Here is a 27,567-nt window from a genome sequence, read left to right as displayed (position 1 = left end):
ATATATTTTGAAATTAGAAAATTTGTTTGTTAATGTAGATAATAAATTTTTATTTAGTTTGAGTATTTCATCGAATTTGAGATTTTTTCTCAAATTTCTCATACATTTAAATTCCATCAAGCTAAAAATTATTAAAATTTAATCCGAATTCGATAAAACTTATTTTGATTGATAAAAGTTGAAAATCTAATTTAATTAAAGAGTACAAAATTTATTATATTTTATAAAAAATATAATAATAATAATCGTTCACGAAACCGACAAGGACAGCGGTTTTAATTTAAAAATAAAAGATACCCTTCACCTAACGGTCTCTCGCCAGTCTGGTTCGTTGAAGTAACAAATCATATCCGTTTATCTTCCTGACAAACACAGATCAACGGTCCAGATCTCTTCGAAAATCAATTCACAACCTTTCTTCCCAAGGCAGACTTCCCTGTTCATACCAGAACTCTTCTCTCTTCCAATAAACAGAACAAATCCTCAAAATCTCCGCAAATTTAAAATTATAAATACATAAAACCCAACTTTAGTTTTCTGTAAAATCGAAACCAGATGAAGATGATCCAGTGCAACCGGTTTATTGCACCCATCTTGCTCCTGTCGTTGATTCTAGTTCTTCCCTTGGCCGTCGCCAAAGACGTTAAATATTGCGGTCAGTGTCTCTAAACCCTAGCTTCGCTGCTTTTGTTTTTGAAATTGAAGTTTTTTTATTTTATTTTGCTAATCGATGAAATTCTTTTAGTTTATAAAACGTTATCGTGCGTACTTTAATTGAACAACAAATTTATTTATTGATACTGTTTTTATTTATTATGAAAATAGTTTTCAGTGCTAGAAACAATTTTTTTTAAATCTGATAAACAAAAATGAATTGTAAAACAGATACGCAAGCAGAGTATGATGTACAGGTTCAAGGTGTTGAGATTTCGCCTAACCCGATCGCCCGGGGAAAGGCCGCTACCTTCAGTATCGCTGCAACAACAGGTAAAAATCAATGTTTTTCTATAGTCTCTTTGTTAATTGATGATAGATGTTATTTTTTTTTGGTACATTAATGATAGATGTTATTTTATGCTAGAAGAAACCATATAAGTTTGGCACTTGCAGAATATGGGTATAGTTAGGGCACGGAAGCAGGATTTTATGCTAGAATATATACAATTTTAGAGACAAAATCAGATTATCAATAAAAAAAATATAAGAAAATACTTAAATTATATGAAAATTTGTCTGACGGCCACCAGCCTTCACTCGGTCTATCTCAGGGTATGGCGGTATGATCCTCCAGATGTATGGAAGAACTTTGGAAACTTGTGTATATTTGTGTTAGACACATACTGATGATGGTGTTTGTCATGTGTAACCTAAATCTGTAGTGTTTTTAGCTTTTAATTGAAGGTGAGCTTTGTTTTCTGTAATGATGTACAGGTGCAGCGATAAATGGGGGGAAATTGGTGATCGAGGTTTCGTATTTTGGATGGCACATTCACAGTGAGACTCATGACCTTTGTGATGAGACATCTTGCCCTGTGTCCACTGGTGATTTTGTGGTTTCTCACTCTCAAGTTTTGCCTGGATATACCCCTCCTGTAAGTCTTAAACTTTAAGTTCTGATTAATCGTTGCTGGCAAGTTGGATTTTTCTTCTTTAATGTTTGCACCAATGTTCTTGCATATGCATTAGAGTTAAAATGCCTTGTTTGAATTTTTTTTGTCTAGTTTTGGGGTGATTATAAGATAGTATCTATTAATAATCTTTTTTAATCATTAACAACACACACACCTTACAAACGCAATTGTTCGAACTCAAGACCTCAAGAGAGAACAACACTTCCTTTAACCACTCAGTTCACTCAACGGATTTAGCAACAAAGCAATTAAAAGGATTGGAGATCAAAATGAAAATTGAACAAAGTCAATATGGATGGTCCTTTCCTTCTCTTTTGATATATTTCATGAAAATTTTGGACTAGTACTTCATAATTGCTACATTAAAACATAGGAAGATAGGTGTTATGTCATGTGATGGAGCTTTCCCTTCATTTGCTCTTCTTATTATTAAGCTTGGAAATAAGTCCCCCCCATTCTTTCTTTACTGTTCTTTGTTCATCATAATATGATAAAAGTTCTATTTTTCAAGATTTTCATATATGAGACTATGACTAAAAGGTTCCTCACCATCTTCATATTTATTTTATTTCTCTTCAAACAACTGCTAGTCGAGAAGTCTAAAATTTGCTTTTGTTCATGTGATTCGATCACCAACAAAATCAAACAATTTTAATTTCAATTGGCTACCTATAAAATAGAGACGAATGTAAAATTTTATGCAATGAGGGTAAACTTTCATAAAGTTATTTTAGAAAATATAAAAAAAAACTAAACTATTTTTTGACCGCTTACGAATACTCCCTCGGTCCATCTCTGATATGGAAGTCAATGAGATGTAATCTGATAAGGGACTTCTCACCATAATCAACCTTTGATCTGATAAATTTGAACGTTGTGCAGGGCTCATACTCTCTGAAAATGAAGATGTTGGACGCAAACAAACATGAGTTGACATGCATCGGGTTCGATTTTAACATCGGGTTCGCATCATCTGTGGCTGATATTTGAACACTAGAATTTGGAACAAGAACAATGCCTTTAGAACAAAATCCATGTATATGCTGTATGAATGTTCTTATCATGCACGTCTGACTTTGATTGCTGTCTTGTTATTACGAAACGTTTGAACTGTTATGTTGGTTATGGTAAATTGCATTGTTGAACGAAGCGGTTTTCTCGTCTTTATTATATTATTACTAGATGTGATGTAGGATATAATAATTTTTTGGGTAAACTAAACGTTTAATATCTTAACTATCACTTTTGTTCTGTTTTAGTCACTCAACTATTTTTTTCAAAATTGTACTTAACATTTAGTTTTGGTTTAATTTGGTCATTTGTCGTTAAAAAAAATAATAGAATTGTTAATGTGATATAATTTTTAAATTATAATTAAGATATCAATTTGGTAATTTTATAATTTTTAAATTATAGTTTTAAAAGAATTTTGAAACCATAAAAAATTCTTAATTTTTTTAGGTTCTTAAATGTAGATGTATTTATTGTATATCCTGAAATCCTATTTTTTTTTATATTTATTGTTTATTTTATTGATGGTGTCCACCTTGAAATCTGAATTTCTTTATATTTGTTGTTCATTTTACTGGTGGTGTCTACATGAAATTTTATTGGTGTCTGTCTCATACAAAAAATTTGATATTATTATTAATACATATGTGTCCACTCTGAAAAATATTTTTGAATCCGTCATTGGTTGATGGAGTGATAATCATATGATAACCCGATTTGTCGATGGATGAGTGATAATCATGTGATAACCCAATAACGTTATTGATCATAATTTACCTTTTCAAATATTAAAGATAAAAATGTAAAAGAAAAATTAGACATTACCATCCAAGGATGAATTATACTGTTATTCAATATTAGACCTTATCATTCAATAAGGATGAACCAACATGTTATTTGGTTATCTTACCACTTCATAAACTCAATCTAATGCATCGTACATTATGAGTGAACATGACATATCAACATACATCAGTAAATCATATATAATTACATTATGATTACGATAAATGATAAATGCATACATCAATATTCCTTACTCATGCTTATCATACAACACATATATAATTTACAACCATGCACTAAGATGATCCAATAGAAAATAAACACGATATTTAAAATATCATATCATAGTATTCAAGCATACAACATACATATATAGAATCAAATATATGTAGCACTAGGTGAGGAACACACTTCTCACACTCTACAGTATTGAACACCCCAATACATTGACATTATACAACGCATCAAGTATTTATCATCTTCGTCGGAGACTAGGTTTTTTGTACTTATTAGTATTGGTATTGCATTTAACTATTTTAGTTTGGTATTAATTGGTTTTTTTCTATTGTGTCGCGACATAGATATTGTTTTCATATGACAAAAGCAATACTACGTAATTGCACTTAGTCCTCGTAGGGTCTTTTTGCCCCTATACTTTCTAGGGTTTTATTTTGGGGCAAAAGACTCCTCTATAGATAGAAAACATTAGTTAACACACTATTAACGTTTTAAAATAGCGGACTTTTTATCCTAAAATAAAATGCTGATGATCAAAATGCTTTAAAAAAAGAATAGGGATCAAAATGACTATTTTGATAAAATTAGAAGTTAATTTTGATATTATGCCTTTACATTATCTAAAACCAATTATACACAGAGATGAAACTATGCTTCGTCTCGGGCCAGTCCTCCCCATTGTTTTCTTATTGAAAAAGTGCATGAGTAAATATTAAATTAGACTTCTTAATTTTAATTTATTTTAATTTTACCTTTCATTTTATGGTTGATTATACTTTGTACCTTTAAGTTAGTATATTAACTCTTTCTTGATCATACATAAATTATAATACATTGCATTGTGGTCAGTCGTAGCAAATATGGATAGAGAAAAGAGTTGAAATCGCTAGAATGATAAACATAATATCATATTGTGATGAGGGTTTCAAATCGCAGCCGCGATCGCACTTTTGGTCATTTCATGTTTACCGCGATTACGGTCATGGTGGGCGCTATTGCGGCCGTAGCGCTACTGCTATTTCGCAGGCGCTATCGCGGTCGCGGACCCGCTATTTGAAACCCTGATTGTGATAACTATTTTTATATTTTATGGGGTAAATATAAGACAATATCTATTTAAAGATAATTTTTAACCATTTGACATTGAACGTTTACACCCTTGATATTTATGGTGCTTGAACCCGAGACCTCAAGTAATAGTTATTTAAATTACGAAAATACGCCAAAGAAATATAGTACTAAAATAGCTTATAGACAAAGAAGAAATAAGAATAGCATTATCCATCTTTGACCAATTAAACCTAATTCCACACTTTTGGGATTATTGGTTATTTTTTTTTCTAAATTTATACCTGATAAAATTATTATAATTTAATATTAAATATTTAGATTCACTTTTTTTAATCCAATTAATCTAGGCCAATAACATTTATTATTCTAAAAAATCACTAACATTATTGATACAATTGTTGTAAGTGATATTTTTCTTATATTTTAATATATGATTAACCATAAATTAAATCCACTTTATTATTTTTAGCCACTCCGATAACTTAGTTTAAATAAAGAGAATGTATATATATTATTTACTTCTTATTTTTATTATTTACTATAATTAGTTTATTAATTAAACTTAAAGAATAATCTCAGCCGTCGATGTCCATTTAGAGTCAACAATCTTATTGTGATAAGTGGAGCATACAATCGTATTGTAACGGAAAAACCTGTCTTCTTTCTTTTCTTCTCATCTCTGTTTTTCATTTTCTTTCTTTTCCCTCTTGAAAGGGGAGAGGAGAAAAGGAAAAATAAAACATTAAAAGCCACTGTTTATTCTTTGATTACTGAAATTAATAAAAGCCTCAAATTCCCTCTTCTTCCTTTCCCTTCCCCTCCTTTCCATTTGCCATTTTTTTATGTTTTTTTCATTCTTTTTTGTGTGTGATTTGAGATAATTGTCTTGGTTTGTGATTGTTTATTTGCATCAGGTTCTTGAATTTTTTTTTGGTTTTTTGTTTAATTGGGATTGAAGGGTATATTAAATTTGTTATTTTGATGCAGTTGTTTGGTTGGATCATTGGTTTTAATTGCATCGTTTTTTCTTTTGTTTTCCGTTGTTGAAGGTGTAGGGAGGGTGATTTAGATTGGCGAAAGCTCCGTATTGATGATATTTTGCAGAAGCCAAAACAACTATAAGGATCAAGCAGAAGAGGAAATGAGGATTTATATTGTTACAAATATTGGTTGGTTTTAGATTTGTTGGATGATTGGAGAAGAAGATTAAGGTGTGAGAGATTTTTTTTCCAGATGGGAGGTGTTTGTTCAATTTGCGGTTCCAATCCAGCCGAAGAGGAAAAGAAAAATGAAAACGAAGGCGAAAACGCCGAAAATAAAGAAGGCGAAACAGAAGCCGAAGCCACTGCTGCTACTGCTGATGCCAACGCCGATGCCGCCGCCGGCGAAGCTGCGGTTCGAAAGGACCCTCCTGAAGAGATGAAGATTGTTAAGGAGGAGAAAGGACCAGGAGAGGAAATCCAAATCCAAACACAAAATTCGAAAATGAAAAAGCAACAATCGACGGTTTCGATGTCTATGAAAAAGCAACAATCGACGGTTTCGATGTCGATGTCTATGCAAAGACAACAATCCAAGGCTTCCCAAAGGCAACAATCCAAGTGTAACCTTCAAAGACTTGAATCCAAACCATCAGAGATTGCAGTTGCAGCGGCAGCAGCCGTGGTGGCGGGGACGGCTAACAAGGAAGAGCCTAAGGGCGAAGCCGCAAAACCTCGGAAGCCTCATAATGTGAAGAGGCAAGCATGTGCAGGGCTAAAGGTGGAGTCTGTGTTACAAACCAAAACAGGTAATTTGAAAGAATATTATAACTTGGGGAAGAAGTTAGGGCAAGGCCAGTTTGGGACAACTTTCCTCTGTGTGGAGAAAGGTACAGGGAAGGAGTATGCTTGTAAATCTATTGCCAAAAGGAAACTTGTAACTCCAGAAGATGTTGATGATGTCAAGAGGGAAATTCAGATAATGCATCACCTGGCAGGCCACCCTAATGTTGTCACCATCAAAGAGGCTTACGAGGATTCCGTGGCGGTTCATGTCGTCATGGAGCTGTGTGCTGGCGGAGAACTCTTCGATAGAATCGTACAGAGGGGGCATTATTCGGAAAGAAAGGCAGCTGATCTAGCAAGAACTATAGTTGGTGTTGTGGAAGCTTGTCACTCCATGGGAGTAATGCATAGGGATCTCAAGCCTGAAAACTTTCTTTTTGTCAATGAGAAAGAGGATTCACCCCTGCAAGCCATTGATTTCGGATTATCAATATTCTTCAAGCCTGGTACGTTCGAAATTTTAAACTGATGTAACAGTTTAAGTGTATAATCTTCATTTTCTGTCAGACATCTCAATATACATAGATGGAAACAAAGCAACTAGTAAAGCACTGAAGATTAAAACCAAATGAAAATTTAGAATTCTTGTAGGTATAGTTTGAATATGATATTCAGGATTGAATGCATAGCACTTTGATGCATATCAGATGGTGCCATTTTCCTGATGAAGGTCTTTAAAATTTCAGGGGAAATCTTAAGTGATGTGGTTGGAAGCCCATACTATGTTGCACCCGAGGTTTTGCGGAAGCATTATGGTCCAGAAGCCGATGTGTGGAGTGCCGGGGTGATCGTTTACATTCTCTTAAGTGGGGTGCCTCCTTTCTGGGGAGGTAACAGATCATCAGTTGCCATTTCTGTTTCTGAAACTTGTGAACTTTGCACTTTGAGCACAATTGGTCTATTTCTGTTTGTTTCATTTGTTCTTTTCTTTTTATGTGCAGAAACTGAACAAGAGATATTTGACGAGGTTTTGCATGGTGAACTCGATTTCACATCTGATCCTTGGCCTAACATCTCCGAAAGCGCAAAAGATTTGGTGAAGAAAATGCTTGTCAGGGACGTGAAAAAGCGGATAACTGTACACGAAGTACTGCGTAAGTCTCTTTTACTAAGCAGCAAGCTAGCATGAGTATTAGAGAACTTGTATGTTGGTAACATGGTTGAGGCTTGTTTTAATTCTCAGTCGATGTTCGTTTTTCGACCTTTCTCATGTACTTTGTTGATTACTAACACCTTTAGGATCATCTAGCAGGCATTAATTTCATTTATTGCTAATTCCAATCAGCATCCTTGCTCACAATTGCCATGGCATAGTATTACAAGACTTAGTTTAACTAGATGACTCTCTTTGGTGTTTCACTATGGAGTTTCAGGAATTTGCTGATTTCATTCTGGTTCCTTTCAGGCCATCCTTGGGTACAGGTCGATGGGGTGGCTCCGGACAAGCCACTTGATTCGGTAGTCTTGAGCCGTATGAAGCAATTTTCTGCAATGAACAAGCTAAAGAAAATGGCCTTAAAGGTAAGCTTTTGCCTCTGAAACAACTTTGGTCTATAAAACTTTGGTCTTAGCTCCTTTTCATTTTTTTTCAGGTCATTGCCCAGAGACTTTCTGAAGAAGAAATAGCTGGGCTGAAGGAAATGTTCAAGATGATAGACGCAGATAGCAGTGGACAAATCACATATGATGAGCTCAAAGTTGGATTGAAGAAATTTGGTGCTGATCTTGATGAGTCTGAATTCCATGCTCTAATGAAGGCCGTAAGTTCCATTTCAGTTATCAAGATCATGATGTATATTCATAGGTCGTTTCTACACATCTAACTAACCTAATTTGATCCTTTCTGTTTGCTCTGGAAACACAGGCGGACGTTAACAATAATGGCACGATCGACTACGAAGAATTCGTAGCTGCAACATTGCATCTAAACAAGATCGAAAGGGAAGACAATCTCATGGCCGCCTTCTCGTATTTTGACAAAGATGGCAGTGGCTACATTACTCAAGATGAGCTCCAGAAAGCTTGTCAGGAGTTTGGTATCGAGGAGATCCACTTGGATGAAATGATCGGAGAAGTCGACACGGACAACGTAAGTCGAAATTTACGCATGATGCTTATTTATCATTTGCATGTATGCAGCAGGACTGATTTTGTTGTCTTTTTGCAGGATGGTCGGATAGATTACAATGAATTTGTGGCGATGATGCAGAAAGGGAACCCTGAATTTGGTAAGATGACACTTCTAACCAATGGGGTTAGAGGGATTGGCACATAGTCGACGAAATACAATCGTTTAGGGCCTTCTAATTTAGTGGTTTATTCTTTTGTTTTTTTTTTTTGGTTTTGCTGCCCCAAAACACATAAAAGTTTGAGGCTCATCATTCCATTCATTAATTCATCAGGACCCAATCTATTTGAGTTTCCTTGATGTTCCTGAAAATGTTTGTACATTTTTTCTTCTTCTTGAAATCCCTGCTGCATTGCCTCCTTTTCTTGTTCATCCATTTTTACACTATAAATATAATAATAAAAAACCATTTTCTTGTTTTCCTTTTATTAATTGTAACTTTATTGAGTGGTCTTAATGATAAAAGAGGATGTTGTTCTTTTTAGAGAATTCGGATTCAAACAGCTGTAAGATGTGTGTGTGTTTTTATTGGTTAATAAATAATATGGAACTGAGCTACAATTAGATCATATTCTTCAATTAGACCAATTGTACGGAGTTTTTGGATGTTGGAGCCAACAAAGGGCCAAAATAGCTTCATCCTCTCTCTCTCTCAACAATCTACCATATAAATGAGTATATTAGGTCATCATAACATACAATAATCACCATTATTGAAAATTATCGGAGGTGATTATTAATTAAGGATTAAATTATAACTTTTCAAGAATTTTGGAACTTAAATATAAATAATCATATATTAACAAATTTAATATTTTAAAATCATAAAATATCACTTAATAATAGAATTAGCCTCAAGTGAACTTGGAACATACAAATTACACTTCTATAATACTTGTTATTAACTATGGATTCTATGATACTTGTTATTAACAAATTTAATATTTTAAAATCAAATGAATGTGAGAAAATAGATAATTTTCCAAAAATGTAAAATAAGATAATAATTAACAAATTAGACCATAAATCTTGCCAATTGACTTTGAAAAGCTTCTCCCAAATGATAAAATAGTAAGACATGAGAATTCGTTATAGAATAAATTATGTATTTAATCATTCAATTATTAGTATGATTTTATTTAGGTTATCTAATTATTTTTTTCAAAATCATTCATAACATTATATTTTGATTTAATTTTGATAATAGGTTGTTAAAAAATTAACAAAACTACTAACATATCATTTTTTATTTTTTTTAATAATGATATGACATTAACTTATGGTGACATGTTGATATCATCGTTAAATTTTTATCAATAAATGACCAAAATAAAACAAAACGTAACGTTAGGTGTGATTTAAGAAAAATGTTGGATAACTAGATATGAACGAATAGTTGGAGGAGTAGATAACTAATTTACCCTTGGTTATATTTGGTAATAAAGTTGCGGTGATGGGGTATTCCAATGTGGTAGAAGAAAAACAACATACCTCGCCTCTGCTTTGAGGCAACCTTAACAACTGTCGGTTTCCTAACACTCTCACTCTCTTCTTCCGGGAATAAGACTCCATCAACCCCTGCACCGAAATCCGGCCATCGATAAATATCAGGGTCAAACAAATAAGTCGAACCCTCACCATGTCCGATTTTCACTGACCCGTCAGCTTCTTCACCCACCACTTTATGCGGCAAACGGAGGGTGTCATATCGGACTTTCCCAAACTTTCTCACCGCATTGTACATACTCTCATCCGTCTGATATTCGGGGATGATGTGATAATAGATATTCTGTTCCAGAGCCTCTGGTTTGCTCAGCTGATCTGTAGTGAGCTTTGCCATGGCTTCATCGTTTGGAGCTAACATTGTTATTAAATATCCTTCGGAAACCAATCTCCCTATTTCCGTCGCTAAGGAAGTCAAATTCACTAGAATATCAGCCATTTCGTTATACCCGTCGTAATGTAATAAAGTTTGGATGAAATCCTTGACTTGGCTCTTGTCATCGAAATGATGGTGCTCTCCGTCGGTCCCGGAGCCGGCGCTGACGCTAGGGATGGATATGGAGCCATCGTGTCGTAGATTGGGAGTACCGGCAATTCTCTAACTACCATCGGAACTGGCTTCTTCAATTTGTTGGTACGAGGATCCACTTCGGGTAAGTCGGCAGATATTGCCCGCAAATTACGTCAGTTGTTGAAGTCTTCCATAACAGAACGAGGAATGATAAGTTGTTGGATCTCGAGAATAACACCGTCAGGTCGGAACATGTCGTCGGTTCGGATCAACTTGACTGAGTCGATAGTCTTTGTGGTCATTGGATTTGGAAGTCAAGTGTAGATGGTCGTTGCTGATGTGTTAAGAGTAATGATTCATTGTTCAAGATTAGTTATTCAGTTACAAAGTTTAGTTATTCGGTTACTAAGTTTGTTGTTCACGTATAGAAAACTATTTAATTGTTCAGAAGAAAGTATGATGTTTTTGGGGTTTCTTTTCAAGATTTGTTCATAATCTTTCATGGCATCAGAGGTCTTTTCCAAGAATGGCGAAAGGAAACACTGTGACAAAGCCTTTTACAAACAAGACTATATCCGTTAGGCTTAATGATTCAAACTATCTATTATGGAGGCAACCAGTATTGTTTGCCATAGAAAGCTTAGCTCTTGTCAACCATGTTGACGGAACGGAACTCTTGTTGTGCCACCGCAGTATGTTTTTAATAAAGGTTCTAAGGATGTTAATTGTGAGTAAGTCACATAAGCAATAAGACAATGCTCTATGTTCTTGGCTTCTTTCTTCCATTAGTTCATCGATATTGTCGTCTTTAGTGAGTTGTAAAACTGCGTTGGATATTTGGGAAAGAATTCAACATCTTTTCTCGGTTTCTTCAACTACAAAGACAATTCATCTTCTTTTCTCTTTGAAGAGTCTTCGAAAGATAGATTAGAGGATGAAGGACTATTTAGTTCAAATTCAAACTATATGCGATAGTCTTGTCGCCTGTGAAAATTCGCTAACTGAAATCATGCACATTTCTGCAATTCTTTCTAAGCTACCGTCGGAATATGAATCGATAGTAGCTGTCATAATCTCAAGTCAGCAGCCCTATAGGATTGATGGTGTGTGTGATGTTCTTCTTGATACGGAAACTCGACAACAAGAATTCTTGAGTCAATTTGTTTCGATTAATATAGCTCAAAGACCGGTTCATGAAGGGACCGTGATTAGGTAAAATTCACAAAGTCCATATGGTAATACAATAGGTCAAGTGTATTCTGATCAAGGTGTTTACACTAACTATGGTAATCAGGTAGCTGTGCACAACAACACCTATAGAGTTACAATCGGTGGTTCACCAAATTCTTTACCAAAAATTCTTCAAGATCAAGGCTTTTCGTTAAGACTTCATAATCAAGGCTTTTCGTTAAGACTTCATAATCAAGGCTTTCGCCCTCAAGCAATGTTTCCTTTATATCACTCTAATAGAGGTGTCGAAAAATTCAATGATGATGCAAAATGAGGACTCAATGCATGTGGTAAACTCAGAATTAAATGATGTAAATAGTACTACTATTTCTGATGGATTTGGTGTTTATGGGTATAGAGATGTGGCTCGGTATCCACACTCTGAAGCCACCACCCATTTAACCCCTGATGCATGTATTGTAACTAACTCTATTCCTTATTTTGGGTCGGATAAGGTTTCATTCGCAAATGTTATGACTATTCCCATCTCAAAAGTTAGCGAAGCTGTGTTAAATTGTCAGTCAAAATCTATAATTTTAAATAATTTGCCGCGTGTTCTTACTGTAAACACCCTTTTTTGTCCGGATCTAAAAAATATTATCTATTATTATTATTATTATTACTACTACTACTATTAATAATTATTTTGTTTACATATTTTTGCAGGTCACTTGGAGCCCAATAGCAGACAACATACAAGCCCAATTATAACAATTACCCCAACCAACCCGGTTACAACTCAACCCAGACCCAACTGGAATCCGACCCGACCCAGCATACCTGAGGCCCATGATTCGTTCCTTTTCATCTGACCCGACCTGACTTACCTAGGGTTTCATCATAACCCTAGGTAGTTGTTGTCGCCGCCATCGCTGTTGCTCCTGCCAGAGTTGTCTCAGTCGGTCGCCAGCACCAACACAGTGACAACCATCAATCAACTTTTCAATCATCAATAAGCTAAACCAGTCAGAGAAAGAGAAATGTGGTACAATGATATCCCGAGGGGATTAACCTCAATATATCACATGCAAGAGAAGATGTCAAGGGAGGAGGGGAGAGATATTCAGAAATATTGGGGAACCAAAAGAAAACCCGAGAGATTTTTTCAAAACAGAAGAAGAAAAAAACTGAAAAAAATCAGAGAGAATCAAAAGGAAAAAAACTAAAGCAAGAAACCAAAAGAAGAAAGAAGATAAACTTACTTTGGTCGGAGGAACGTCGGGAAGCCAAGGGGTCGTCGGAGTTCCACGTTTTTTTTGAAGATAAAGACTTAAATCTAGGGCTCTAGGAATGTTTTTAGGCTAAACTAGTTTAGGGTATGAGTTGAGGGTGAAAGGAGGAGCATTTTGGGTTGGTTAGTGCTCTTCGGCCGCCGTGAACTGCCGTGAGCTCCACCGGCGGCGGCAATCTCTTTCTTTCCCGACGAGGGGAAGTTGAGAGAGTCTGGTTCTCTCTGTCTCATCTGGGTTGGATGAAAACGAGCAAATGAGGAATATTACTTGTTTTGGCATTTGTTTGTTATATATATATATATATATATATAATACGAAACGACGTCGTTCTGAGGAAGGGCTTTCAGTGTGTGGGTTAATTATAGTTTAGGTCCCTCATCGTCAGTAACTTGGTGTTTTAGCCATTAATGAAATTTGTGATGTTGTATTTCGAGCATCTATTTTTCAATATTTTTATTTAAGTCACTAGTTTATATATTATGCTATGTTTGATGATATTCGAATTTGGCCCTAAGATTTATGCATATTTTATTTTGGTCACTGATCTGGTATGAATGTTTAGGGTTTAATTAGTATTTAATCCTTCATGTTTCTGATTGAGTTTATTTTGGTCCCCAATGTTGTTTAAGGTTTATTTTCATTTCCAGTTCCTATATTGTTTAATATATTCGATATTAGTTTTGGTTTGTTTTTATTTGTGATTCAGCCTTTCAAATTTCCGTTAGTAACATTTTGGTCCTTAAATTTTCAAATGTGTTAATTTTGTTATTTATATTTTGATATGTAAATTTTCTATTATTTTGTTTTAGTCCCTTATGTATGTATATATTTCACATGTTATGTATTTTATGTACAACAATAAATGAATAATATTAGTTTTATATTATAAATATTTTATTTTATTTTATTTTTACATTTACAATTATTTTTATTCTCATCTTATTTCCTTATTTAGTGATATGATACTCAAATGTTTTTCAAGAACAACTATTTGTAAAATGAGCGTGGAAAGTTTCACTTGGTCGAAGTGATGCGATTTGATACGAAATTTTAACAAAATGTGAACTTGAAATAAATCAATTTTATTTTGCTAATTAATTCATTTCGTATTTTAAATCGAACAATGCAATGCATGTTTCTCTAAATAAAAATTTATTTTATTTCATGTAAATGTCGATTTTTAGTTTATATTCGATACATATTTTTTTAGGAGGGAATATTCTTTACGGAAAAAAAATAGGCGAGATAGCTTTCCCGATGGAGGATTGCTAATCTTAAGATTTCTTTTCAAGTTAAAGAATTTGCCCTAATTAAACAATTTGAAGCAAATTAATTAAATTGTAATAAATGGATCGTATTTTAATTTTATATTTGATTCCTAATTTCCACTATTTACGACAACGTGTAAGTAATTCAGTACCAATTTTTGGGCGTTGTGGGGGTGCTTACCCTTCCCTACACGTAATCGACTCCCGGACCTATTAAATCAAATTTTTGGTAAATTCAGACAAACTTTTGTATTAAAAAACGATTTTGCTTTAAATTGTTTTAAAATACATTTTTAGGTATTCGACCTACCTAACCCAAAGGTGATGCAACTCCTATCTAATTTCATCCAAATTAATTCCAACTCCCCAATTTTAAATAAAAATCATAATTGTTTTTTTAAAATAAAATTTGTTTTGTTTTCCAAAAAAAATGGTCATGACACTTGCTATTAAAAAAGTTACTTTTAATTTCTAGGTTTACGAAAGAAAATAATGTTTCTATAGAATTTTATCCTAAATTTTGTGTTGTGAAGGACTTGAAAACTCAACAAGTGATTCTACGAGATTTGGAAAATGAAGGTTTATACGAGTTATCTTCTATTGATGGTGTATAACGTGTTAACATGTCTACTACTTGTTCTAATGATGCTAAACGTGATTGCATGGCTTCTACCTATTCTTCTAATGGCGCTGATGTTAAAGATTATGCTTGCTATAATTCTACGCTAGTGTCCACTTGTGAAGTTCCTACCACTGTTGTTACAAGTCTAAAGGCTACTAAGAATATTGAAACTAATTTTCTAGTGTTCTAAATGCTCTAATGTTGTAATACAGTTGTTAGTGAGCTTGAACTATGGCGTAAAAGACTAGGACATCTTTCTAGTGAAATTTTAGCTAAATTTCTAAAGGCATGTAATATCTCTAGTAATAATAATACATCATTTTTTAATGAGCTTGTCAGTTAGGGAAAAGTCGTAAACTTCCATTTCAAAATTCTTTGTCTTCTTAGGATCAGGTTATGCTCATGGCACAAAAAAGGGTCAAAAGTGAAGCACAAGCTCAAACCAGTGGAAAGGATTTTTCAATGTCTTCTTTGAGTTGCCAAGCATCTTCTTCTTCATTGCAGGGGGTTAAACGTAATTTTGCTCAAGAACAACCCGCTTCTTCTTGAAGCGCCAATGATAGCACATAATCTGGAGGCAGCAAGTTAAAGAATGCATATCACATGGTAACTCTATCAAAGGTAGGCATTTTTAAACCTAAGGTGTTTCATACTGAAGTAACAACAATTGAACCAAAAGATATTCATCAAGCCATCAAACATAATGATTGGCAAGAAGCGATTGAAAATGAGGTCAATGCTCTTATTCAATAAGAAACGTGGGATTGATACCTTTACCTTTTGATCGATTTCCAATAGGGTGCAAATGGTTATTTAAATTCAAACGAAACCCTGATGGAAGTGTTTTCGGTATAAAGCTAGGTTAGTTGCAAAGGGTTACTCAGAACAAGCTGGTTTCGATTACAAAGAAACATATAGTCCAATGGTAAAACCTGTGACAATAAGAGTTTACTTAGTATAGCTCTTAGCAAAGAATTGGTACTTAGACAGATTGATGTAGACAATGCCTTCTTAAATGATGATTTAGTTGAAGAAATTTATATGAAACAACCATATGAATTTGAGAAAGTGGATGAGAATGGAAATCAATTGGTTTCCCAGATAAAAAAAATCATTATATGGTTTTAAACAAATTCTTCGTACCTGGTTCGAGAAGTTTAAATCATTTCTTTTGAAAATCTTTAGTTCACTGCATCTTGGTACTTAGTATAGCTCTTAGCAAATAATTGGTACTTAGGCAGATTGATGTAGATAATGCCTTCTTGAATGGTGATTTAGTTGAAGAAGTTTATATGAAACAACCATATGGATTTGAGCAAGTGGATGATAATGGAAATCAACTGGTTTCTCAGTTAAAAAATTCATTATATGGTCTTAAACAAGCTCTTCGTACCAGGTTCGAGAAGTTTAAATTATTTCTTGTTGAAAATTTTAGTTCACTGCATCTTTGACCGATACTTCTCTGTACTATCACGAATATAATGGACAAAAAATCTATATCATGGTATATGTTGACGATATTGGGGCTATTGGTGATGATGCCAAAATAAGTTGATGCAGTGATCAAGAAAATCAATTATGAGTTTCCTTTAAAAGACTTACTATTCAACTTGTTGAACTAGGAGTAATTCTTAGTCAAAAGAAACATATTATAGAGTGTCGTAACCGTCCTTCGAGTGGGTCCGAAATTAGGCTTCGACTTAAATAAAATACTCTAGAGCCACCACCGATCATTTTTTTTAAATTAGGTTGATCAAACACCTTAATTTATCATCTTACATGATCTGCGCTTTACCAGAAATATGTCGGGTTCGGGAGTCGGTTACAGTCAAGGAAGGATTAGCACCCTTGCACTGCCCTTTCGAAACTAATTTAATTTCCCGGTTGTCTTAATTGTAAAAATTAAAAGTTAAATTAAAATTTAAAAGTTTGATCCGAACTACTTATCATTGAAGGATTTGAAATTGACCAAAAAATATAAATCAAATCAATTTTAATTATTAAAGTAAAAAAAATTAAATTAAGAAAATATAAAGTAAAAGAAAACTTTAAATTAAAAGGGTTTAAATGCAACAAATTTAAAATTAAGGACCAAAATGTCAATATTTAGATGCTACAAGAAGAAATAAAAAGTTAGGAGGGATCAATTTGTGAAATATAAGAAAATTAAACAAGGATTAAATTGAATAAACTCGAAATTCATGGGCAAATTTACAAAAGGTGACCAAAACGAATTACGCATCAAAAGCTTCGGGACTGCAGAAATAATTAAACTATTTGCTAATTATCCTTCGGTCCCCTATAAATAGCCCAAAAATCCTAAAAATATCTTTCTATTTCATTTCACCCAAAAACTCTCTCAAACCAAGCCTTAATCAGCCATGGGTCGACCACACTCCGGCGAAGCCCCCACCTTATTGGCCGCCGGCCGTCGCTTCGGGTGGTCGGAAAAACCAAACTCACCTAAAGCGCTCTCCCCAACTCAGAGAGCCCGAATCCGAGGCTAAAATCTCACAAAAACCCCCGAAAAGCATAGATCTCCGTCTAAAGTTTCAATTTTTTACCTTGAAAACCAGCATCCCTTCAAGTTCCAACGACTCCTCTTCTCTCGAGCCAAAACTGATGCAAGCACTGATATTTTTTTACTTTTTTTTTATTTTCGAATGTGGCTCTTGGTTGATTTTGTTTGTTGTGTAGTTTCGATTTCTTCATGTTCTTTCTTGTTCGACTTGCAGGGGCTTTTATAGTCGTTCTCCGGTGGTTATTCGACCGAAAAATACGGGAGTGTTCCCCTAATTTTCGGTTTGCTCGGATTTTGAGGATATATTTCCCTCTTTGCCGAGGGTTATAGAGACGTGGTTCTTGTTTGCTCCGATTTTGCTGTGATTTAAGATACCGTAAATCTCAACCGGTTGGTCACTGGAAATCGACCCGAGATTTTCGGTGCTGCCTCACCAGCGCGTGGTCCTCACGCGCTACACCATGTCGCACCCTCACTAAGTATAAAACCCTAGTTTTGATCTTGGGCTGGGTTAGGCCCCCTAACAAGGTTTCCTGGGTCAGGCCCCCTAACAAGGTTTGCTGGGTCAGGCTACCGGGTTAGACCTTGGACTTGGGCATTTGGACCTTTTTTACTGTATTAGACTTGGACCCTAAAAAATAAAAAAAATAATATAAAATAATAATAAGCTTAATATATATATTTTGAAAAGGAAAAAACTATATAATATATTATATTTTCAAAAATAATATGTTTTCGAAAATTATATATTATATATTCTTCCAAGAATATTTAAAAACTATATATACGTTTTTGAAATATGTTTTCAAACTATATTATATATGTTTTTCAAAAATGTTTTTAAAACCATATTATACATTTCGAAACTATTTTAAAAAAATATTTATTATACGTTTTCAAAAATAAGTTTCCAAGAACTATATTATATATTTTTAAAAACTATATTTGAAATTATTATGTATATTATGTTATATGAAAAAAATCCCCGAACGAAAATAAGTGTCTACAGCTGCTCCTTTTTGCCAATTTATTGTGTAACGAAAATAGGGCAAAGATACAATGAAACATATTTTCGTTCGGTAAGTAGAGAGTCCAAAAGAGAATTTGCTCCTATGAGTCTGATATCTTTCTCTGTGATTGAAATTCAACTTATCGAATATCTTCTGCCACGGAGTTGAAATTCGACTTGAAAATTCTAATAAATCATGGATCCCTGTTGTTGAACTGAATTGCGGGTGACTCCTTCGTCATGAAGTTGAGTCGATCTTGGGTGCTTCGATCATGATATCCTTCACTGTGAAGTTGAAATCTAGTTCAAAGCATGAACTGGAAAATGTCTTATTGTTGCTAAATCGTAATCAACCTTGGTCTTTTCCTTGGCTTAAAGATCACAGTTTCAAAATTCGACCGGAAAGTAGTTCCTTGCTGCTACCATGTGGTTGATATGCACTCGAGTTGAATGGAATCGAACTCGAGAGTTTTCGTTGATAGATAAAATTTCTCGTCTTGAGCTATACTGTAAATTAGGCTGAGAGATAGCTCCTTATTGTTGCAGATGACTCATTTGTTGTGAAATTAAGTTGATCTATTGGCACGATATCGTTCTTTGTGAAATTGAAATCGTGGACGTCTCTTTCATTATGAAATTGAGTCTAGATTAAATAAACTTGCCTTGGGTCAGATATCATTCATTGTGAAGTTGAAATCTAACTTGAATAGGATGTATTGTTTTTAATTTTGAGCTTCCTTTGAATTCAATATTCTTGAAATTGACTCTAAAAAATCTACAAAATCACGCATATATGCGATGCTATGGACGAAATATTCTTATGCATGCCTAAAATACATATGTAATATGTTCTTTTAGGGTTTAAAGAAAAATCTCAATATCTTACGGTCATTTCAAAAAACTCTTGATTCTGAAATCTTGAATTTATGATTCTTGATCTTGTATTCTTTGGTCTTTAACGGGTTTTAATCTGACACCCACTCTGTGAGTTTGCAAAAAAAGGTTTACTTTTAGTCTTGATTTAAACAATGCCTTTCAATGAACTAGAACCCATTATCTCGAGTATGGTGCATAAACCTTTATCGACTTTCAAACACTTGTACCTTTCAGAAAATCTTTGTAGAGTAATACGCACTTGTCTTTTCAAAATTTAATAAATCATTCTTATTTAAATTCAATCTAATATGCTTAAAAGGAATTGGTTTTTTTAGAGAAAAACCCATATTTATTTATGAGGAAAAAGGATAAAGAATATATGGCAAACATTCTGAAAGGTAATACATAAAAGAAATACAAGTAGATGCCCTAGATCTCGACAATGCAGACGCCTTTGAACTGACACACCGTTAGATGAATTTTGAGTACAACTTTTGTCAAGGGGACTTAGAAGATGTGACAATGTTCAGGAGAGTACAAAGCTCCTCTGAATTGTTAGGTCTACAAAAGACTTGAATGCCGTGATGCTTTACTGCTTTGATCCAGGACCCTTTCCATGTGCAAATCCTTGATCATTATCCAAGCTGCCCTTTCGAGTTTTCAACTTGGATCTATCATTGGTTTCAATATGCCCTTTGAGGGTTTTCATCTTGGACCCACCTTATTTTTGTTATTATTTTTTCTTTTTTATTTTTCAATTTAGATTACCCTTTCGAGTTTTCACCCTAAACGTTTTTTTGCTTCAACTTAGGGCACCCTTTCAGTTTTTCCCTTAAGCATTTTTTTGGCTTCAACTTAGGTGCCCTTTTAGGTTTTCCCCTAAGCGAAATATTTCTTGACTGCATCAAAATTAACGGGATTAGGTAGTTTCGGCACGTCCATTTTAATGAGGATCAGTGCTCCTCCAGAGAAGGCATTTTTCACTACATAAGACCATTTGCAATTTGGCATCCATTTTACTTTGAAGTCCTTTTGAATTTGCCAAATCCTCTTTAGCATAAGATCTCCTTCATAGAATACTCTTGGGTACACCTTCTTATTATGTGCTTGAATAATTAATTTTTGGTAGAGTTGACCATGATGAATGACTTTCAACCTCTTTTCTTCTATTAGGTTCAATTAATCATATCGAGTTTGCATCCATTCTGCACCATCTAGTTTAACTTCTGACAAAACTCAGAGTGACGGGATCTCTACCTCAATGGGCAATACTGCCTTTATCCCATATGCTAATAAAAATAGGGTTTCCAGGTTGAAGTTCATACCAAAGTTCGGTAAGCAAACAAAGCCAAAGGCAATTTCTCGTGCCAATCATTGTATGTCTCAGTCATTTTCTCCACTATTTTTGATATTTTTGTTTGCTGCTTCTACCGCTCCATTCATCTTCGGTCTATAAGTAGTAGATTTGTGATGCTTTATGATCTCTTTTTTCAAGAACTTGCAAATAATGGACTGAGTGACACTGGCATATGATGTAGATTTCACCCATTTGGTAAAATAGTTAATTGCTACAACAATGAACCGATGACCATTTGAAGCTTTTGGATGGATTTGTCCAATGACATCCTTTCCACATATAGAAAAGGGTCACGATGTTGTCATTACGTGAAGAGGTTGAGGAAGAACATTTATTTTATCCCTATAGATTTGGCACTTATGATATCTTCAAGCATAATTGATGTAGTCCTCCTCCAATGTAGACCAGAAATTTTTGCATCTCATAATTTTTCTTGGCATCATATGTCCATTTGTATGAGTTCCACAAACTCCATCATGTACCTATTCCAAGATCATCTTTGCCTCTTTTGCATCTGCACATCTTAACAAGACTTGATCATGACTTTTATTGTATAAGACTTTCCCATCAAGAACATATTCAGCCACCATCCTTCTGATTGTTCTTTTGTCAGTTTCAGTGGCTTCTTCTGGATAGTTTTGATTCTCAATGTATTATAAGATGTCATGGTACCAAGGTTTGGTATCTTTTATCTCTTCGATTTGGTAGCAATGAGTCGGGTACTCATATGATTGCATGTCAATTGGCATCATGTTAGATTCCCCACCAGCCTTGAATGCTGCTGTCAATGTAGCTAAGGTATCATCCATTTGGTTTTCTTCTTTAGGCACATAGTGTAAAGTGACTTCATCAAACTATTTGAGTAGATCCAATATGAGTTTTCTGTATTCCACCAATTTTACATCTTTTGTCTTCCACTCTTCTTAGAGCTGATAGATTACTAAGACAGAATCTCCATATACCCGTAAGGTCTTTATATTCTGTCCAATAGATGCTCGAATCCCTAAGACACAAGCTTCATACTCCGCCATGTTGTTAGTGTAATCAAAGTTCAATCTTCTAATGAACGGATAATGATTTCCTTTGAGTGAGACCAAGATAGCTCCAATGCCATGTCCTAACGCATTTGATGCACCATCAAAATGCATTTTCCAGGAGTCACATGTGGAAATGCTCGTTTCTTCTAAAGATATGGCCATCAAATCTTCATATGGGAATTCGAAGTCTAGTGGTTCATAGTTTTTAGAGGTTCTACTTGCCAAAAAGTCAGATATGGAACTTCCCTTTATAGCCTTTCAGCTCACATATTCGATGTCAAATTCAGATAATAACATCTACCATCGGGCTAACCTTCCAAAGAGAGCATGCACACCCATCATGTACTTAAGTGGATCTAACTTGGAAATCAACCAAGTGGTGTGGTACAACATGTATTGTCTGAGCCTTCGAGTAACCCAGACTAAAGCGAATCAAACTTTTTCAATATGTGAATATCTAACCTCGCAATCGGTGAATTTCTTTCTCAGGTAGTAAATGACCCTCTCTTTCATTCTGGCCTCATCATGTTGGCCCATGACACATCCCATTGAATTCTCAAAGATGGACAAATACAAGAATAAAGGTATGCCCTGGATGGGAGACATTAAGACATGAGTACAAGATAAATACAAGAATAAAGGTTTGCCCAGGATGTCAGTCCTCATCCCATGTTCCAGAGTTGTTCTTTCGAAGAAGGTGGAAAATTGGGTCGTACTTGTCGGTCAGCTGAGATATGAACCGCACGATATAATTTAATCTACCCAGAAAACCTCAAACTTCTTTTTATATTCACGGGGGAGGTAAATTCTGAATGAATTTGACTTTATTTGGATCAATCTCAATGTCTTTCCTGCTAACCATGATGCTTAACAACTTTCCAGATGTTACTCCAAATATACACTTGTTGGGATTTAGTCTTAACTGGAACTTCCTTAATATTTGGAAGAGTTTGTGCCTTGACAATCATGTCGTCCACATAAACTTCAATTTCCTTGTGCATCATGTCATGAAACAAGGTAACCAAAGCTCTTTGGTATATTGCCCCAGCATTCTTTAATCCGAAAGGCATCACCTTGTAGCAGAAAGTTCCCCACATTGTGAAGAATGTAATTTTTTCCATGTCATCTAGATGTATTTTAATCTGGTTGTATCATGAGAATCCGTCCATGAATGAAAAGAAATCATTTATTGCTGTGTTGTCCACCAAAATATCTATGTGTGGTAAGGGGAAATTATCTTTAGGACTTGCTTTATTGAGGTCTCAGTAATCGACATATCGGTAATTGACGCAAATGCACACTTTTCCATCCTTTTTTGGCACTGACACTATGTTAACCACCCATTCTGGATACATGGCTACTTGAAGAAAGCCAAAGTTAAATTGTTTCCTGGCTTCTTCTTTTATTTTAAGGAGTATTTTAGGTCTCATCTGCCTTAGTTTTTGTTGTATGAGTTTGCATTATGTCCTAATGGGTAATTTGTGGACTACCATATCCGTGTCTAACCCAGACATGTCTTGATATGACCATGCAAACACATCTTTGTACTCATGAAGAAATTTTATCAAGTTTTTCCTTGTTTTCGATGAAAGTGTCATGTCAATTTTAACTTCCTTCTTTTCCTCTTTCGTGGCCAAATTTATGACCTCGATTTTCTCCTCACGTGGTAATATTTGTTTGTCTTCTTTCTCTACCATTCTTAATAAATTGGAAGGTGTGTTGCACTCTTCTTCATTGTCATATTCATCAATTTCCCCAAGACAAATGAGTTGCTCATAATCCTCATCCGGGTCATAATCATCATTGTCTGCATCATTAATATCTAGGGACCTGAAAGGGAAATGAGAAGTGAAATATGTATAAGCGAGAGAAAGGCATCCCATATAGAATGAAGAAAAATTAATCACGAAAGAAAAAGAAAAAATAGAAAAAATATTTGCCAGAAAAGAAACTGCATCTTTTATTGAATGTGAATACAAAAATTAACCATTTAAAAAAGATAACCTATTACCCCGAGTATAGGAAAATAGGGAAAGTTTGAGTATTACTCTAAAATAAATTTGTAAACCACAAGTAGTTCTTCAGCCATCCAATTGTTAAGTACAGAACATGGTGGTAACAAACAAATTCCGGATCTACCAACATCTTCAGTGTTGTTCGTTGTTATGGCATTGATGCTCAAGTTTTTCAAAACAACCTCCAAGTCTAGTAAGGTCATTTCAAACACATAGCCACCAGATCTAAATGTGTCTTGGAGAGGAGGGAATATCATTGGTTCCCATTGAATTTCATTCTCGATCAATCTTGCCAATCTTTTTTCTCGGCACTTCCGAATTTCTTTTCTTTTCTGTTGGTGATTGGGATGAAACCCTAGCCCAAATTGGTCTAACTTTGTGACGGGAAAAACAAGATCAATTCTTCTCTGCAAAAGAACTTCAAATCTTTTTCCTGTCTTAGCACATTTTCCCAGGTTTTGTTTTAGCTCCATTTTGGTGCATTATGAGAACCGAGGTTTGGAAATCTTTCCACATTTAGCCACGAATGTGGCATTTACAAATTCCAAGGAACATAATAAACATTCTAAAGTGTCCTCATCCACCTCAATGTATGGGGCATCAGTGGTCACACTTTCCATTATATATTCCTCAGCGTTGATGATAATAAGGGTTCCATCAATGAAAAACTTCACCTTCTGGTGAAATGTTATGACATCGCCCCATCTTGGTGTATCCATGGCCTCCCTAAAAGGCAGTTATAGGAAGGCATAATCTCCATCACTAGGAATTCAATGTTGTAAGTGGCAAGTCCAATGGTTAGGGGTACTTCAATCTTGCCAATTACCTCTGTCTTTGTCCCATCAAATGTTTGGACCACACTCTGGCATGCTCGCATGTGGCAGGTATCTATTGGTAGTATTTTCAAAGTGACCAGAGGTATCACATTCAGAACATACCTGTTATCAATTAACACACTTGGCAAGGCATGTCCCTTGCAGTAAGTTGTAATGTGCAATGCTTTAGCCTGGCCTCTTCATCTGGATGAGATCTCATCATCAGAAAAAAGAGATAAGATTGTCAGCCTGAATGTTGTTGACCAGACTGTCCAACTTGTTGACTAGTATGTCTTGTGGTACAAAGGTCTGATTCAAGACTTTCAGTAGTGCATCTCTATGTGCCTCCGAATTCAGTAGTAGTACCAACATCGAAATATGTGATAACAAACTGTGTAGTTGCTCTACAACATTGTATTCACTATGCTTTAGGAATTTCAGAAACTCCACTGCTTCATCCTCTTTAATAGGTTTATTTACCACTAGTTCGTCTCCCTTGAATGGCTCAAATGGTCTTTAGGGTGGATGAACTTCCTGGGAATAAAACTTCCCACTTCTAGTAGCGTGCCTCACTTCATGAGCACATTCTTTCATGGTGCTTACTTGGCAATCGTATTTCCTAGGAACTTAGCGATTGTCTTTATAGGGAAAAGGTATGGGTGCTACAATCACTACCTTTGCTAGTGCCTTTTCTATCGACTGTACCTTAGGGGTGATTATCAAAAGGCACCTCACTCCATATCCTTGATCAGATACTTCTTCAGTTGCACAAATGTCTGCTTCCAGAGTGTGTTTGTTCTCTTCATAACATTCCAACTCTTTTCTATCCATCATCAGCTGGATCAAGGCTCTAAATTATGGACATTTATGCATATCATGTCCCTCTTCGTTGTGATAGCAGCAATAAATGCTACATGTATCCTCTGTTGCGTCAGGATATGGTGCAAGAAATCCTGCCTTCACCATTTGTCTCTATACCTAAGCCAAATATGACTTTACTTCAGAAACACTGGTTTTAACTTTCCTGTTTTTCTCTTTTGTGACTGCATTAATCCCGACATCTTGATGATTAGGCAAAGGATTTTATGCAATATTTGGCGCTTCTGAGTTGTTGAAGTAGATCTAATTCTTGTTGCACATTCTCTGTACGATCCTCTTGAATGCGAGGCAGTTTTCAATATTATGCCCTAGAATAGCGCCATGATATTCGCAATGTGCGTTCGCATCATACCACCTGGGGTATAAGGGCTTCATAGGTTCCACCGAATACGATGACACTACATGAGTGTAAAAGAGTTGCTGATAAAATTCTTTGTAAGTCATGGAAATATGATCGAAATGTTCATTTTCTATTTCTTTTCTGGGTTTCCTTGAATCTTGTCTAGAAGTACCTGATGGTACAGCTGCAGTTGATTTTGGGTTAGAGATTGCAATACCTTTGTTGGCGTTGTAGGTGTTGATGTAGTTCATCTCTCCATCCCTCTTCTTAATAGGAGGTTTTTTACTAGACTCCATTTCTTCGATCTTGTCTTGTTTTATGGCCATTTCTATCATCTCCCCGGCCATAACCAATTCAGAAAAATTTCCAGATATGATTGCAACCAGGTGCCTGAAGTAAAGAGCCTTCAGTGTTTGCACAAAGAGCTTCATGGTTTCCTTCTAATCCAAATGTGGATGATCTTGCACAGCTAAATCTCTCTATCCCTGTACATATTGTCTAAAACTTTCATTATGATTCTTCTTCATACTTTGCAACATAACTCGATCTGATCTCATATCATTTAAATGTTTGTATTATTCCAAGAATTACTTGGTCAGATCATTCCAAGTCATGATATGAGATCGATTCAGCTGGTTGTACCATCATATGACTAAACCAGACAGACTCTCCTGGAAGCAGTAAATTAAGAGTTTGTCATTTTCTACATATCATGTTATCTTTCGACATAACATGGTAATGTGATATGATGGGCAACTGTTCTCATCAAACTTTTTGAAGTTTGAAACTTTAAATTTTGGAGAAAGAATCAAATCTGGGACTAGCCTCAACTCCAAGGCATCAACTCTATAATAGTTGATGTCCCTTTTAACTATTTTCATCTGATCTTCCAACTGCTTAATTTTTTCTTCCATTTTCTTTACTTTGTCGTCTTCATCAAAATCTAGTATATGACAATCATCTGGATTATTTTAAGGATTGGATACAGTAGTTTTTACTTTTACGGCATACGAGGCTTGTGTTTTTGCAGTGGATGAGTCTCTTTGAAATCCTGGTAGGATTCTTAATGAGTACGAGGTTGGTGGCATGATTACTCCTTCAGATCCCCTACCCCGAGAGTACTTGCCTGATTTAAACTCGATAACTTTGCGATGATTTGATCAATCAAAGACTCTTGGCTTTTAGTGATTGATTCCAAAGTGTTTTGATTATTCTGACTTATTTTCTCTTCCAGCTCTCTTTGTAACCTTGATCGCTTGTGAATGTATATGCTAAGGCAAGCTAATCTGTGCAAGTATACACAATCGATGCAAGTAATATAGTAGTGAGTGAGTATCGTCTCCAGAGGGATTGAATTAGAAATATCTTTTCACCATAACTAGAACTAATTCCACAAATTAATCCTACTAAGTATTAAAGCTAAGAACTAATATTAAGGAGCTAAGAATAATGATTTAATGATTTCAGACAATTGTGGTCGAGACAAAGAAAATATGTAGACAGATAAAACAAAACAAAACAAGTATTGGATTAAATATAATGCAAACAACCTCACATATTCAGACGTGTCACAGAGAACTGATGCTAAACCATTATCTCGGCAACAATTATTTTAAGCCCAGAATGAATTATTATGACTCACTAAACTACCCGACATGATTA

At 35.0% G+C, this 27,567-nt stretch overlaps 2 protein-coding genes and 1 pseudogene across 2 annotated transcripts; 2 read left to right on the top strand and 1 right to left on the bottom strand.

Annotated features, from left to right (window-relative positions):
* Positions 1–443: 443 nt before the first annotated feature.
* Positions 444–2,637, top strand: LOC120188034 (putative phosphatidylglycerol/phosphatidylinositol transfer protein DDB_G0282179). Its single transcript, XM_039191584.1, has 4 exons — positions 444–655; positions 886–987; positions 1,432–1,592; positions 2,514–2,637. Exons 1-4 carry the CDS (start codon positions 556–558, stop codon positions 2,619–2,621), a joined length of 471 nt encoding a protein of 156 aa, XP_039047515.1. The 5' UTR covers positions 444–555; the 3' UTR covers positions 2,622–2,637.
* Positions 2,638–5,954: 3,317 nt separating this feature from the next.
* Positions 5,955–8,916, top strand: LOC120187985 (calcium-dependent protein kinase 26-like). Its single transcript, XM_039191557.1, has 7 exons — positions 5,955–7,008; positions 7,249–7,392; positions 7,504–7,656; positions 7,968–8,083; positions 8,155–8,322; positions 8,427–8,651; positions 8,730–8,916. Exons 1-7 carry the CDS (start codon positions 5,970–5,972, stop codon positions 8,835–8,837), a joined length of 1,953 nt encoding a protein of 650 aa, XP_039047488.1. The 5' UTR covers positions 5,955–5,969; the 3' UTR covers positions 8,838–8,916.
* Positions 8,917–10,107: 1,191 nt separating this feature from the next.
* The window catches only part of LOC120188018, a 48,588-nt pseudogene continuing 31,128 nt past the window's right edge, over positions 10,108–27,567 (bottom strand).

Source organism: Hibiscus syriacus, unplaced genomic scaffold (assembly GCF_006381635.1).
Source record: "Hibiscus syriacus cultivar Baekdansim isolate YM2019G1 unplaced genomic scaffold, ASM638163v2 tig00116937_pilon, whole genome shotgun sequence".
NCBI lineage: Eukaryota > Viridiplantae > Streptophyta > Magnoliopsida > Malvales > Malvaceae > Hibiscus > Hibiscus syriacus.
This window is presented reverse-complemented; position numbering and strand designations above follow the sequence as displayed.